The sequence below is a fragment of the Salvia splendens genome, chromosome 4 (assembly GCF_004379255.2).
Source record: "Salvia splendens isolate huo1 chromosome 4, SspV2, whole genome shotgun sequence".
NCBI classification, from domain to species: domain Eukaryota; kingdom Viridiplantae; phylum Streptophyta; class Magnoliopsida; order Lamiales; family Lamiaceae; genus Salvia; species Salvia splendens.
Genome location: NC_056035.1, coordinates 35,301,649 through 35,318,125, shown reverse-complemented (window position 1 = coordinate 35,318,125; position 16,477 = coordinate 35,301,649). Strand labels below are relative to the sequence as shown.

At 40.5% G+C, this 16,477-nt stretch overlaps 1 protein-coding gene, 2 long non-coding RNA genes and 1 other non-coding gene across 4 annotated transcripts; 1 reads left to right on the top strand and 3 right to left on the bottom strand.

Annotated features, from left to right (window-relative positions):
- Positions 1-1,702: 1,702 nt before the first annotated feature.
- On the bottom strand, positions 1,703-5,518 carry LOC121799665 (actin-related protein 2/3 complex subunit 4). The gene is made up of 8 exons (XM_042199097.1): positions 5,376-5,518; positions 5,205-5,270; positions 5,007-5,059; positions 4,713-4,740; positions 3,542-3,616; positions 2,959-3,063; positions 2,346-2,435; positions 1,703-2,092 (listed from the first exon to the last, which is right to left on the bottom strand). The coding sequence occupies exons 1-8, from the start codon at positions 5,376-5,378 to the stop codon at positions 2,003-2,005; spliced, it is 510 nt and encodes a 169-aa protein (XP_042055031.1). The 5' UTR covers positions 5,379-5,518; the 3' UTR covers positions 1,703-2,002.
- TRNAY-GUA lies at positions 5,493-5,578 on the bottom strand. The gene is given in 2 exon segments: positions 5,493-5,528; positions 5,542-5,578. It is a non-coding gene; the product is annotated as a tRNA-Tyr (tRNA).
- A 696-nt stretch (positions 5,579-6,274) lies between these two features.
- On the top strand, positions 6,275-7,452 carry LOC121799411. The gene is made up of 2 exons (XR_006050266.1): positions 6,275-6,457; positions 6,974-7,452. It is a non-coding gene; the product is annotated as an uncharacterized LOC121799411 (long non-coding RNA).
- Positions 7,453-7,682: 230 nt separating this feature from the next.
- On the bottom strand, positions 7,683-9,261 carry LOC121801351. Its single transcript, XR_006050583.1, has 2 exons — positions 8,764-9,261; positions 7,683-8,437 (listed from the first exon to the last, which is right to left on the bottom strand). It is a non-coding gene; the product is annotated as an uncharacterized LOC121801351 (long non-coding RNA).
- Between the last annotated feature and the right edge of the window lie 7,216 nt (positions 9,262-16,477).

The following is a 16,477-nucleotide window of genomic DNA, read 5'->3' as shown; positions in this document are numbered from 1 at the left end:
TCTTCGACGATCATGTTGTGCATGATAATACAGGCATACATTATATCAGCAATGCAGTCGACATGCCACAAACGCGTTGGTCCCTTAACTGCAGCCCATCGAGCTTGAAGCACACCAAATGCGCGCTCCACGTCCTTTCGCGCCGACTCCTGCCGCGTCGCAAAGTAGGCCTTCTTCGGATCTGATGCGCACCGGATCGTCTTCACAAAGACGGGCCACCTAGGGTATATCCCATCCGCCAAGTAGTAGCCCATATCATGCTGGTTGCCGTTGGCGACAAAACTGATGGCCGGACCGACGCCCTGGCACTGCTCGTTGAAAAGGGGCGACGAGTTGAGGACGTTTAGGTCGTTGTTCGAACCGGCTATCCCAAAATACGCATGCCAAATCCACAACCGGTAATCAGCCACGGCCTCGAGGATCATCGTGGGATTTTTTCCCTTGTAGCCGGTCGTGTAAAACCCCTTCCAGGCAGCGGGACAGTTCTTCCATTCCCAATGCATACAATCTATGCTGCCTAGCATTCCCGGGAACCCGTGCTGATCCCCGTGCATCCGCAGCAAATTCCGGCAATCTTCGGGGGTAGGCTTTCGGAGATACTGATCACCGAATACTTCGATCACGCCCTGGCAGAAATACTTCATACATTCGATGGCAGTCGTCTCACCGATGTGGAGGTATTCGTCCCACATGTCTGCCGCGGTGCCGTAGGCCAACTGCCTGATTGCCGCAGTGCACTTTTGAATAGGCATCAAGCTCTTCGTTCATCATACGCTCGTACTCATCCGCATCCCCACCACTACCACCGGCATTACTCATTTCTTAAATTGATCTTGTACAGAAAGTAAGGTAGAGAGAGAGTACTCGTTAAAACAAGTGGTGCGAATGAAAATGAGGTTCAACGCGCGTATATATAGTGTTTTGCGAAAAAAAAAAAAAAATATTTAAATCCGACGCCGGTTTGGCGCCGATCCGGGAGCCACAATGGCGCCCGTGAGGATCGGCGTGGGAACCGGCGTCAGCGCGGGAATCGGCATGGCGACGCCGATTTTGACGCCGATTTCGCCCACGCCGGTTCCAATGGTTCGGCGTCAAACCGGCGTGGGCGAAAAATCGGCGCTCCGGTGGTGACGCCGACCATTGGAGATGCTCTCATATTGGAAAGAAGAAGGAAGATGGTTGGCTCATGTTTGTATGTAACTATTTGTTGAGGATATGAATTAGTTTGGTTAAGATAAGATATGCTAATAATAATATCTATAATAATAATCCGGAATAACTTATAAGTATGCTACCAAAACAATGAAAAGATACATATTAGTAGTAGTAGTAGTAGTTGATAAAATAAGTGATTCTCTCATCTAAAGAGATTCATGTGCATGGTGGAACTAAATTGCCTCACCAGGGCTTAAGCTTATGTGTGAATTGATTTTTTTTTTCTTTTTATCTTCTATTAGAAATTGTGAAATTATTAAAAAATTATCTTTTAAGTTTTACCCCTTATTTAACCCATGTTTACAAAATTATAAAAATAATTGAATTCCCACCAACGTTTTTTTCTGTCTGCAACGGAAAAAATGTGTTTGACAAACTTAACATCTTTTTAAATGCAACGAAAAAAATATGTTTGACAAACTTTTAGATTATAGTACTTCAACAATATTGCTCAAAAGCCAACTATAACTGAATGCATTCGTCTGGATTATCTTCCAAAATATAGCACAAATTAAAAAAATAAATGTGTTTAGTGAATGTTAACATTAAGTCCACTACTGTATATCAAAATATTGCTACGACCGAACTGTGAATTTTATCTCAATCACAAACTCAACATTTAATGGTATAGCGCTTTAGGATACGCATCAAGATTTTTCTTGAATTTACGCAAGTAATAACAACCCACCATTCAACGTTGCTAAAGCCTTCGGAATTCTGCATTTCCAAGAATGTGCCACAACTTGTCATACGCTACAATGCGAGATTTCGACTCATGGGGAAATGATCAGATGAATTGCTTCAGGAACTCTGTAGCAACTAGTCTCCCTCGTGTATTCACAGACAATTTCAGTTCACTAATCTCTTTATCGATGTCCTGCAGTTCAGAGATGTGAATTAGGAGTTAGAAGCCTTCATTTTGCCACTTGTTTTGAGTGATGATCGATAACAAGTATAAATTTTATACTTTTATTAGCAACACTTAGGGCTTCATTTTGCATCACTCAAAACAAGTATACATTTTATCCTTTTATTAGCAACACTTCATTTTGCCAATACTTATAACTAAGTATACATTTTATACTTTTATTAGATATAATGTTAGATGCTTCATTACTTAATATAATTACCTCCATGAACTGAACTATAAATTCTATCAGTTTCTGCTTCTGCATGTCCTCGCAGTGATAATTGGTGATGAGGAAACTGATGTCATACCCCTGATGAACGAAACAAATTAAAAGAAATACAGATCATAAGGGAATGTCTTGGTAATACAAGATCAGCAAAACTGACAGTATATCGGCAAGGCTATATTGAGATTAATATATTCATATTTATGAAGGTGAAAACTATTCACATGGCAATGCATGGGGATCTAAAAAAATTGAGGAATAAGTGCTGCTCAATGTACATGCATAGATATCCTTCTAATACCCAAGTGTAGTAATGGATATGTGGAAACTCAGAATAAGAAAACAAAGAAATATAGTGTTCTCAATTCCAATAACTCCAAAATTCACAACATAAGCTTATGGTTGGTTTTTTATGTCCTTTCTGGAGAGTCAATCAAACCCACTTACAAACCAGTATTTGTCCATCATTGTTAGAATAGCAGGCACGTACTTATCAAACCACTGGGCTTTAATGAAAAACTAGAACGGCTGAGCATATAATATCAGTTAATATTGGTTCTGATGCTTGACAACAACAAAAAACTAATAGTACAAGAAAAATACAAACCTGCACCGGTTTTCTTCTTAAAACTTGAAATGCTTCTGCTCTCATGGACAAAAATCTAAGAAACTTCTTTGTCAGTATATTCTCAAGTTCATCTGCCTGCTTAACCTATAACAACAATGATATAAAGAATGTCAAGTTTCTCATTTCTTGAGACATCCAAATAGATTTTGTGTTAAGATATAGTTAGCTTGAAAGCGTTAACTAAAGACCTGATCACTCTACAGCACTAAATAGTCAGTCACTCCCATGCTAATTATGAATCAAAAAGTCCAGGCTACAACAATTGGAAGCCCTCCCTATCACATCTGTCGAAGCATGATTGTAACATCTTCAGGAACCATAAATTTCAACAATCACCACTATCATCTCTGTTGCCCCCATCCCTCCTCTTAACTAAACTAAAGACCACCTTGAACTTAGCAGAAATCGAATAGGACTCATAAAAGTATGACTTGTACTGGTAGCAACACAGGATATAGATATAACTATATTATTAGGCATAATATGCTGAGTCTGCACCACCAGGCCATGAACATATAGTATATACATTTCCAATAAACTCATGAAGCTTACCGGAATTTACCTTAAGGCTAATGCGTAATGAATTTATAGATGTTTCTATCAAACATTTTTCAGCTTCATTTCTACATATCAGAACCTGGAAGAAAGACAGAGTAAACATAATATGAAGCATAAAATAGCTCAAAGACAGAATAAAAGAAACCATAGTTTCATAAAGTAAAAGAACTCTCCAATGTTAAACTCTTCAGCCTTGTTTAATTTGGTAGATATGGTTGGTTTGCTAGAAATGGTCAAACTATGAAAAATCTTTACTTTTCTAGATTTCAAATACTTAGATGATAACTCAAGACCACTGATTAAATTGACTTTCAATCTAAATGTATAATAAGTAGACAATCCATAGAAGTGAAATAGGAGTATGATTTATCCCATGTAGTATACAAGGAAACAATGATAAATTTTATCACGTCCAACATATCTGCAAAGAAAAACAATCCACCAAATTACAAATCTTTGAAGTGAACAAGCCTTAATGTTCCATCTCACAGGACCCAAATTTGGCAGATATACAAGATGAAGCGTAGTTAGCGCCTCATAGCTTTAAAATAGTTACAGAAGTTCTGAATTAAGGAAAAAAATACTGGTGACCTCAAACTAAGACTAAAAATGACAAAGAGTTAGAAATTGGCATCAGTACCAATAAGATAAATGCTATGCAATGCATATAGCACTTGCAGTAAAGTATGCGATGCAGATATTGGCACCATTTTGTAACAAATCGCAGAGAGTAATACTAACTAAAACTGGGCATCCACACAAGAACTCTTAGAATGCATTATGCACCAAAAAATGTAAGGAAACAGCTTTTTAATTTGTAGTTTTAAGTTGCCAAATCAAGTTCAATATAGTCAGCACAATGAAGAAAGCAAAAGAAAAGGGACAGTCAACGAAAGAGTTTCAAAGTAGATTAAATCTGATGGCTCTGTAAATACGGTCCAACGAAGTCCAGTTATTTTGTTATAAAGCTCTTGTTATATGGCTTGTACAAAAAATTACTTAGTCTGCAGTTCTTCAACTGATTCAAGTTTTTTTACTTACTAGAGGACCATAGAGATTAGTAACAAGAACCAATAGAGGACCAGTCATATAGATCAGTACCAAGAACCAACCCGAACATATTACGTTTAAGTAAGGAAAAAATTGCAGCATAATAAGGCAATAAGAATTCTTACTGGATTCAGTAGAAGCTCTGGACTGGTCCTGAAACCACAAAGCAAATGATAAAGTTTTCCATGGAAGTGATTATGCATTTAGTTAATGCTGAATCTTAAATTGATTCATAAACCAAATAGACATTCTGATACAAATTCTAGCATATCAAAGGGCGAAGAAGATCTACTAAAGCATACATATTTTATTGTGCACCACATTCTAAAATTAAAGCTTATTTCGTCCAACACAACAAATGGAAGTAACCGCCATTAAATTGGTAGTACTATTAATTAATAAGGAGTACTAATCCATACTTGAGTTCAACTTCTGGTTTATTGTGCCTTTCCACTTCTTGACAGGGAAAATTCTACAGAGACCAAACCAAAAAAAAAAGAATTTACAGAATGATCAAATCCACAAATACTGAGCAAGAAAACCCGGAAAATTTACGCAATTTCCCAATCCAAAATAAACTCGTAGAATCCCGAAAGTGAAAATGAATTAAAACACACCTGCAAGCACAAGGCAGCCTCTAGAGTATTCCGAATGCATGTTAGGTACAATCTCAATGAGTTCGCCTACAGAGTTATACCACAGGATCCAAAAAAAAAGGAATAATCTTGATGAAATTCAGTGAAGAAAAGATCGACATGTGAAGGAAAACATTTACACGAAAATCTTACCATAATCGCTCGATCAGAAAAAGGGCAGGAGTAGTGAGAGAAGTTGATTTTTCGGATGAATTGAAAGATAAAATTTTTATCAAAGTAAAAATGCAAAATAATTTTAAAAAGAAAAAATCCGACCTACCGGATTCGAACCAGTGACCTAAGGATAACAGCTGAACCACTACAGTCCTCCGCTCTACCAACTGAGCTAAGGTCGGCTTGTTATGAGGCAAGATTAAATATTATTTAATTTAAGGAGGAAGAGAACATAGGTGTAAGGGAGAGTGAAAGACTTGAATTAATTCATCCATCTATTAGTTGACATTGTCCATTATTTCATAGTTCAATTGTGTTTATCAAATTTCTCGTTGATTAAACGCGCGGTTCAAATTTTTAAGCATTTTTTTGCTTTAATTTTATTAAAGTTTAGACAATTTTCCAAAATTTAGAGCATTTTTTACCAATTCATAAGTATCATCAAACCAATTATCAAAATATTACTACTGTGGTTAAGAGAGTGACATAACAAAAAATACATTACTTTGGTGTGTGAGTTGGTTTAGCCATAAAATAGTTATGCTTGAATCCAAAAATTTCTGAGTCCGCTATAACGCGACATTTAAATATACATTCATTTGACTACAAAAAAAAATTGTACTTCACTGAATTTCAATATTTATAAAACATTTAAATATATATTTATTGGGACACACTATGGTGCCACCATAGATATGATAACAACATAACACCAATATACACTGTTAGATCCGGAAATCTAACGCCTAAGATTGTTGTCTAGTGTATTAGGAATTGTTGTCGTGGGCATTTTAGTCATTTCATATATTTGAAATAGAATCAAATTGGGGATATCCCCCAAAAATAATGTCACTCTCCAAATCCCCCCCCCCCCCCCCTCTCTCCCACACAACGATATTCACAAATTGAGAGAACCCTAATTCACTAAATCCCGCCGCCTCCACCTGTACACTGTGAATCTTCAATTTCCAGCCACCACTACACCGTGAATTGTGATATTTACCTCTAATTTCAGGAATTCCAAACGCCTACAACAATTAAACGGCGAAACCACCCACAAGGTATGTTAATCGGATTCCGTTTGGTGTTGATCGAAATAGGTTTTGAGAATGTTACTCTATTTGTGTATGCAGATTTATGTATGTGTTAATCGATTTTTATTCATGTATCCTTGATGTTGCTGTGAGATTTAATTTATTATTCATTCAATTTATGCCTTGTTTAATGTTGATTGGTGTTTGTTTGCTAAATTTATTGTTTAGATCTGGGGTTTTGCGAGATTTTGGTTGATGTTTTGGAAAGCTTAGAGGAACTGAGATTTTGGTTGGTTGTGACGTGCATCTAGGAATTCCAGTTTCATATATTTTATCTTTTACGAATTTGTATAGTTGCATGCCCAAACAACAACTGAGTTGTGCTGGTTATATACGTGATACTAATATTGCAGTATTGCCGATTATATATTGCAGTGCATCATTTACAATATTGCAGTATTGTTTATCACCAAATATTGCAGTGCATTATTTACAATATTGCAGTATTGGTTATCATGATGGAAATACTATCTTTTTTTGTAGTTTAGGTGAATGTTCTAGCTACGGACAAATCACCCGAAAAGCAAAAGTGAATGTTCTAGAGCTGAAATGAAGTACAAAAGATGACACCACATGTTGTGACCTTTATGCAATGCGCCATATGGGAACGAAGGTCACCGACTGGAAATGTGATCATACAAACAAACAATCAAAGTCTTTGCAGCTTCTTCGTGCCAAATATTGTACATCAATGTTGTATAACAACGACAATAGGGTCTTTGGCTGTGTGTTGAGAATTGCCTCACATCAGTTCGAGTAGGCAAAAAAGAGAGGACCGATAGATGTGGAGAATATGGTTGCGGAGTACAAGGAACCATAAACAATGAATGAATTCTTGGCTTTTTTGAACACGAATGAAATCTTGGCTGTGTGAATGAACTCAGTATTGAAACATGTAGTTTTGTAGTTTTGTTTTGGTGTAGACAATGTGAGTGACTTAATTTGATTGACTTTTTTTTGTAGTTGTTTTGATTTCAGTTAATTATAAAATGCTTGCATGCTTGAGATTAAATATAGGTAAAGAATTCGCCTCAACATTATACAGAATATTGTTATTAGGTGCACTGCAACTCATATAGCCGTGTACTACAACATTCATTGAACAACACAACAATATGATAATGTAAAATTTTGTAATTAAAAAGGATTGAAGTTACACTTCTTACTGAAATGGAAGGCAACCCGGAAACAATAGTATAAAATTAATAATTAATCCTTCTGGAAATAATAGATTGAAACAAATAGTGTGGTCTGCAATCGTTACATTAAGACTGCAATATGACGATACTAATACTGTAATATACAAAGTATAAGACTGCAATATGGCGATACTAATACTGCAATATACAATGTATAAGACTGCAATCTGGTAATGAAAAAATGAACTAACAATTTTATTTTCCCTTTTGTCGGCCACAGTTCCAAGAGTCATGGTGACCTAATTCTCCACATTTTTTACACTGACTCAATGGTTTGCTGTTCAACTTTATAGCCTTCTCCTTCGCGGACACCAAACGACTTTTAGGATCACTTGCCGAACCTTTGGTCGACACAACTGATGGTGGATGTAATTCAACCACAACCACCTTTTCAATAAAATAGAAATCTTCAACTGTGTTACCCTTGTCTGTCAAAGATAGTTCATGGATTCTTGTCAAAAGACTCTTCCCAAGCTCATCCATTCCAGCTGAAAAAGAATCAATGATCGCACTATCACCATTAGATTTTTTCATGTAACTGAAAAAAATGTCAGCAATTTTATTCTTTGAGAGCTGCTTTGGATCTGATGGAATTTCAGTTTCTCCCAAACTTCGAGCTGGTCCACGAACAACATCGGCTAACCTTCATAAAAGCCAAAGCCCTCATCTAATGTAAGGACTTTCTTACCAACATATGGCCAGAGTTTGCCGGGGCATGCTGGCACACATGCAAATACAATTGGATCAACTGAGAAAACATGAGCTGAATTAGTTCAGATATAATTGCCTGCAATATACAATAAGTAGAACAACAACATGTAATACATAAATCAACAATTATTGCATACAAAATACGAAATACAGAAACAGAGCATTGCTATAAAATCATAGGTCAATATTCTGCATTATGCCTTATGAAATAGAACACTACGCAACCATATGACAAAACATAAGCCGAATTAGTTCAGATAGTATTGACTGCAATATATAATTACATAAACAGCAAGATGTAATACTTAAAACAACAATTCGTACAAACTACTAAACAGAAACAGTAACAGAACGATACTTTACCAAAAACTTCTCGTCAATCAAAATCACAAACTACTCTTCAATTTGACAAAATCGGCAAATAATCCATCACTGAATCTAAATAATCCACATCGCAACAACGCATGAAAAATCGATGGACAATTGATAATCTGACAAAGCTCACATTCTGGAAAAACATCCAAATTAAAGTTGCTAATCGATTCACCCATATTCGAACGAATTTGTGGAGTGAATTGCAGAGAGCACAAAAAGCGATTGCACGAGTGGTGTGAATGCAGAGAAATCGCTTGCAATTATTGAGTAATCAAATTGAAATTAATTGAACTGATCGTGTGATTGATAGCTCGAATTGAGATGAATTCAAACTGGATTGAACATGTCGTGTGTAATTTGGAGTTAGATATTGCAGAATCGAGAATCAAAATCGAGATTGGTTGGGTGATTTGCAATATCTTGCGTGATTTTGGGTTGAGAATGACAAGGAAATTGACGTGAATGGTGTGAAGATGAATTAGAAGAGATAATTCCTATTATGCCCATCAGCCTTTTAATTTGATTAAAGAAAAATAAAAAACAACCGTCCAATTTCCAGATCCTAGGGCTGATATTGGTGGTATGGTGTTATATTAAAAGGTTGTCATTTTAATATATCCGTATATTTATTTGACTACAAAAATTGTACTTTTTGCTGAATTTCAATATTTACAAATTGGCGTCACAAAAGTTAGGGGCTAATCAATTGCTACATTCCAAAAGTAATATGTATATACATATTTTGAATGAAAATAAGAAGAATTTTAATTTATTAATTAATAAAATTAATTACATATAATACAATTGATTTATTATTTATGATGAAAATTATTTGGGAGTTGTGCTTATGGGTAGGGGTGGGTCGATACGATATATCGTATCGAAAACGTTGTATCGTATATCGTATCGAAAATATCGATATGAAAGAATTTCATATCGTTATCGTATCGAAAGTTTCGATATATCGAATTTCGATATATCGAACTTTCGATATGGAGGATATCTATATCGTTATCGTATCGATATTTCGATATATCGTACCGAAATTCGATATATCGAAAATATCGATATATATCGTATATTCGATATAAACGATATATCGTACCGAAATTCGATATATCAAAAATATCGATATATATCGTATATTCGATATATATCGTATATTCGATATAAAACGATATATCGAAAATATCGATATATATCACATATTCGATATAAAACGATATATCGCGATATAAGGAAATTCATATCGTTATCGTATCGAAAACTTACGATACGGTATCGTTTCGTATCGAAAATTACGATATATCGAAAATCCGATAATTTTTCGATATTTTTCAATACGATACGAGCGATATATCATTTTTTCGATATTTTTCTCCAGCCCTACTTATGGGAGGTGCGCACTGTGAATAGAATACTCTAAAACCCTCATACATTCCCTCAGTTACGTAGCATTTCGTCCTCTGTTGCAGAAGCAGACTTCCACACCATAGCCCAAACCCTCCAAATTATTTCTTATTAACAAACATTCCCAAGAGATGGATGATCACCAGCGCTTTGCCTTATGTCAATAACGTTCTCCATCTCGGAAACATCATCGGATGTAACTCTCCCAATTTTTTACATTTTTCAATTAGTTTCATTTGCACGTTTGTGATTGCGGGCAATTGGTTGTAGAGTGACAAGGAGTCTCATTCCTTTTCGGTATGGGGTTTTAAGAAATGTGAGTGGATATGAGAGCATCCACAACCATGCTCTTGCCAACGGGCACAGTTGTGGGCCCGGTGATGGATCCGCGAATTATTGATGTTAGTAAATGCTGGTAGAGAATTATGACACAATGAATTTACGTGGTTCGATTTACTGAGGTAAATCTACGTCCACGGGGAGAAATGAGGGCAGGTTTGTATTGCTTGATCTGCGAAAATACAGCTTACAACACAGACTTGCTATATGCTATTTTATCTCTAGAGAGCTTAACCCTTTTCTATCAGATCTAAGTTCTATTTATACATTGAACTAGGATCGTGGTTTGCAGCCCCACTAACAAGATCGTGGGTGAGCAATAACTGCTCAATAACTGCTTCATACCACTAAATAGATCGTGGGTATAGTGGAGGTCGTGGAGGCCTTTCGTGAGTCCACCAACTCCTAGTTCGGTCGAATGCTGAGACCGAACTGCTGGACTTTACCGATCAGCTCTTGCCGATCTGAGAGGAGAGCTTGACTGGTCGGCTTTTACCGAGCTGTAGGCTGAGTCCGAACTCTTTGGTCGTGCCGAACTCTTTGGTCGTGCCGAACTCTTTGGTGCCGAACAGATACTCTTTCTTGGGCTCTGGGCTGATGGGCCGTCACTGTTATTGGGCTTGCCATTAGGGTTTAGTTCGTACCCCATCACTACCCCCCCCGAAAAGCGAAGTGGATCACTTCGGCGAGGTGAGTCACTTCGGCATTCTGGATAACGGTAAGGGGGAGGCTGACGTCAGGGGACGTGCCTAGCGCATGCCTGCATTAAATGCGACAGTAAAATCCGGCCGTTGATTCCTGAAAAGGTGGGATTCGAAACGGCGCAACGATTTCGAAATCTTTCCCGTATCTGATAAATACGCTCTTTCTTCATCATTGAAGCACTTTTGCTGTTGCGTCTTCTATACTCTCTTTCTTGCGAAAATTCTCTCTCCGCTTTCAAGAATTTTTTTCAGACTATCTTCACCTTCAAAAAGTAAGAAAAATGTCTTCTTCTTCTTCTTCGGAGTCGGGTAGCGTTAGGAAAGGGGGTAAGGGGTCTTCTAGCCGGAAAGAATCCGGGGAGAAGACCGTAGAGTATTTTCACAGTATCTTGAGTAAGGATACTGTGATATCCCTTTACGAAAAATACTCTTTTCCTGGGGGGAAGGCGGTGGTACCTGACGGTGATCACAGGGCTGACTCCCCGCCGGAGGGTTACGTCACCGTGTACGAGGCCTGCTTAGAATGCGGGCTTCGTTTCCCCCTCCCTTCTGCCTTTATAGATTTACTAGATTTTTTTCAGCTTCCTTTAGGCCAGGTGACTCCGAACTCTTGGAGGCACTTGTCGGCCTTCGCTGCCGAACTCCGTAGGTTAGGAAGGGATTTGTCTTTGAAGGCGATCCTTAAATTCTTTCAATTTAAGAGGAAGGGGTCTTGGTTTTACTTGATCCCTTTACAGCCTTTTAGGGCCTTTTGTAAAACGAAGTGGCCGAAGTGGCAAAATCGCTTCTTCTACTATGATAGGACCGCGGCTCCTAGTTTTCCCTGGAGAGGGCCGGAGTCCGTTATCCGTCACCCTCGGCCTGAACCGTTGGACGAGCTCGACGGCGAGCTCAACAAGATTCCCATAGTTAGGAAACAATACACGGAGTCTGAGCTCGTCAAGGGCGACGTCGTGTTCGACATCTCGTCTTCGGACGAAGAGGCCGAGGGTGAGGATTTCTCTTTATCTTTATGCTCTACTGCTTTAACGAAGAAAATCTGACTTTGCTTTCTCGCTTTTTGGCAGTGTTCATGTTGAATAAGGCTATCAGAAAGTCCTCCGAGCTTGTGGAGCCGGAGAGAGAGAAGGCTACCAGCTCGGCGCCTGATGCCGAGAAGAATCCGAAGAGGCAAAAGACCTCTTCGGGTCCAAAGAAGCCGGAGTCGACTTCGGCAAATAGGAAGGGGAAGACCCAGAAGCCCCCGAGAGCGCCAGAGAAAGACATGGTCTTGGCGCCTCCTTCGGAGCATATCTGTGAGCCATTTCTATGGCCCACGGACTTCGCCGAGGTGAATTGTCTTCTTGATTCCTTGGCTTGGCTTCTGTCCTGTATTTTTGGTGCCCTCTGTTAACTTTTTTCCTTATCCATTTTCAGAGGAATGATATGCTCTCCAAGCTCGTCGCCGTCGAACTCTCCAAAGCGTCCAACGACTATGCCGAGATGCAGAGGAAATTGGCGGCTGCTTGTCACCGGGCCGAGCAGGCTGAGGCAAATTTTGAGAAAGCCAGGGCTGCTAGGATTTCGGCCCAGGATGAAGCTCAGTTTGCCAAAAACCAGCTCGTCATCCAGCGAGAGCAGACGAAACAGAGGGATGCTGCCGCCGTGGTTGCCCAAGGAGAGGGTCTCCGTGCCTACACGGAGAGACTCTTTTTGAGCAGCCAGTTCTCGGCCTTTGTCGGTAGTCTGGTAAGGCTAATTGCCGATAAGGGCGAGCAGGGGGCCGACGTCGTGCTGCCTCTGTACAGCCGAGAGATAGCAGCTCGGCTTCAGAATCTGCCGCTCCTTGAGGAGCTCGCTTCATCTTCGGTCCTGCTTTCTGCAGACCGAGTCCGGAGTTGTCGAGCTGATCGGGACGAGAACCTGGAGGCTATCTTTGCCTCCGTGGGACCCGTTTCACCCGCTTCGACTTACAACGGAGAGGGTGAGGCCGAGCCGCTGGAGCGGGAGGCCGAAGTCGATCAGGCCGGGCATCCGGAGAAGGAAGCCGAAGTCGAGCGGGCCGGGCATCCGGAGAAGGAGGCCGATCAGGAGGCGGAGGCGAGGCCGGCAGGAGGCGAGGCTGAGGCTGAGGTAGCCCAGGAGAAAGAAGCTGTACCAGACCGAGGAGCCGGAGACGAAGCTGGCGGAGTATGATTTCGTCTCCCTTCTCTTAGTCTAGTTTCTTCCTTGTAAAATGGCCTTGATGCCCTCCTAGTGTAAAATTTTCCTTGTGAATGAAAAATTCTCTACACTTGTCTTCGTATAGCTTTTCGTACTCGCCTTTATTCCTGTTGTATTTTACTATCTGCTCGGTACAACTGCCGAACTAATATAGCTGCTTTGTACCCAAGGAGATGGAGATACTTCACTGGAAACGGCTGTACTCTTCGGCTTTGGACGAAGCTGAGAGAAGAGCTATAGCCGATCAGACGAAGAATGACGAGCTTCTGGCTCGTTTAGTGAAGCTGGAGGCCGATATCAAGGACTTAGAGTCCGATAAGAAAGATCTGGAGGCCGAGCTGAATACGACCATTGCTGAGAGGACTGCGTACGAGGATTACATCCGTGTGCGCGGGGGATTGACCATATCAGATGTTCAGAGTCGAGTTGACGAACTGTGGGAGGAATATCTTGTACTCCGGAGGAACAATGCGCTGGAGAGCTCGGCTTGCCAACAAGTTGTGAAATCACTACGGCGTTGGGCTTCTCGGTACAACATTGTTCTTTCTCGGCGCCCCTCCATAGAAAGATTCCTTCGGCATATCGTGCCAACAGATGCTCGCACTCCAGATCAAACCTCTGGTTCCCTTGTTCAAAATCCTACTCCAAGTCAACAACGAACTCCGGAACAGCCGGAAACGTCTAGACGAGAACGGGCTCAGGAGCAACCGGAATCGTCAAGACAGGGACGGACTGAAATTCGCCGAGGAGTTGTGACTATGAGCGAGCAAGATCAGCAGATGCTTATTGCAGAGACTCTTCATCGCCGAGGTGTTAGGACTTCTCGGGCTCGGGGAAGAGGCGTTGGGTCGAGGATAGCATCTCGTCGACCTGCTTATTCTTCATCTGCTCGGAACGACCGAACTCGGCTTCCAGAGGATTTTGTGAATAGGTGGCTCAACTTTAGCAACCCCGGACAGTAGAATAGTCCTTTGTAATAGTAGGGTAGCGGAGTTGTATGCTGAACAAGATTTGAAAAATGAAATTTTGTTTCCACCTCTAACACTGTATTTACAGCTTAGCGAAAAAATTTCATCGTACTTGTCCTCGGTCTTATGAAGTATACTTCTTTGATCGGACTTGGTCCTTGGTCTTATGAAATAAACTTCTTTGACCGGACTCGTCATTGGTCTGATGAAATAAACATCTTTGACCGGACTCGTCTTTGGTCTGATGAAATAAACATCTTTGACCGGACTCGTCTTTGGTCTGATGAAATAAACATCTTTGACCGGACTTGGTTTGTGTTCTAATTTGGCGATTTTTGTCGCCGGGATCGAACTTTCCCTTGTCCTAATTCGGCGAGTTTTATCGCGTGGATCGGACTTTCCCAGTTAACCGAAGTGGTCTTATGCAGTAAACCTCTTTGACTAGACATGGTCGTCCTCGGTCTTATGAGGTAAACTTCTTTGACCGAACTCGGTCGTCCTAATTCGGCGAGGTTTATCGCGTGGATCGGACTTTCCCTTATTGCAGTTCGTTTCAGACGAAGTGCTTATTAAGCTGAATTGCGGTCTTGTATCCTCCTTGGAAGCTTGGACGCACAATCGTTGGCTTATTGCAGTTCGTTTCAGACGGACTGCTTGTTAAGCTGAATTGTGGTCTTATATCCTCCTTAGAAGCTTGGACTCACAATAGTCTTTAATAATCGATCTAAAAAGGGGATCAGTCTTTAAAGAACGATATACCTTGGTACCATTTGTAAGAGACGACAAGCACATAGAGACAAAACACATAGAGAAAAAATGAAAAAGACGAAAGAAAAAAAAAAAAAAACTTTAAACTTTTATAAAACGACAAGTAAAAGATACAAGTAAAAAAAACAAACAAATAAAAACATGTACCCCTATGACCGAACTAGACACAAGACAGACTGACCGGACTTTGTCTCTTACAAGTGGAACTTCTTGAGGTTGGAGACGTGCCATGTTCGGGGTACTTGTTCTCCTGACATGTGAGTCAATTTATAAGACCCTTTGCCGAGGACTTCTGACACCCGATATGGACCCTCCCATGTGGGCTCGAGTTTGCCCAGCTTTTCTGCTCGGCTTACTTCGTTGTTTCTCAAGACGAGATCTCCCACTTGAAATTGAAGCTTTTTCACCCTTTGGTTATAATACCGGGCTACTTGCTCCTTATACTTGGCTGCTTTTATGCACGCCAATTCTCTTCTTTCTTCGGCGAGATCTAGTTCTGCTCTCAGTCCGTCGTCATTCATTTCTGAGGAGAAATTTAGAGTTCGGGGACTGGGTACGCCGATCTCCACCGGAATTACGGCTTCAGTGCCGTACACCAGACTATACGGAGTTTCACCGTTGGAGGTTTTGGGTGTAGTTCGGTAGGACCATAGGACTTGAGGGAGATTTTCTACCCATTGTCCTTTGGCTTGTTCTAACCGAGCTTTTAACCCTTTCACCAGAATCCGGTTCGTTACTTCCGTTTGTCCGTTTGCTTGGGGATGGGAGACCGAAGTGAACCGCTGTTGAATGTTCAGCTCTTGGCACCAATTCTTGAACGTCTTGTCGGTGAACTGAGTCCCATTATCCGAGATGAGGATGTGGGGTATGCCAAATCGGCACACTATGTTCTTCCAGACGAAGTCCAATGCCTTTGAGCTCGTTATCGTAGCTAATGGTTCAGCCTCCACCCACTTCGTGAAGTAGTCCACGGCAACGATAAGGAATTTCATTTGCCGAGGAGCTTGAGGAAGTGGTCCCACTATGTCTATGCCCCATTGCATGAAAGGCCAAGGGCTTTGCATAGTGTACAGATCGGTCTGCGGCATCCTTGGGACATTTGCATGAATTTGGCACTTCGTACACTTCTTGACGAGCTGCACTGCCTCTTGTACCATGGTTGGCCAATAATATCCCCATCTCAGAACTTTTTTAGCTAAAGCTCTGGCTCCGATGTGGCTACCGCACGATCCTTCATGAACTTCTCTGAGGATGTAGTCCGTCTCTTCTGGTCCTACGCACCGCAATAACGGCTGGAGGTAAGACTTTCTA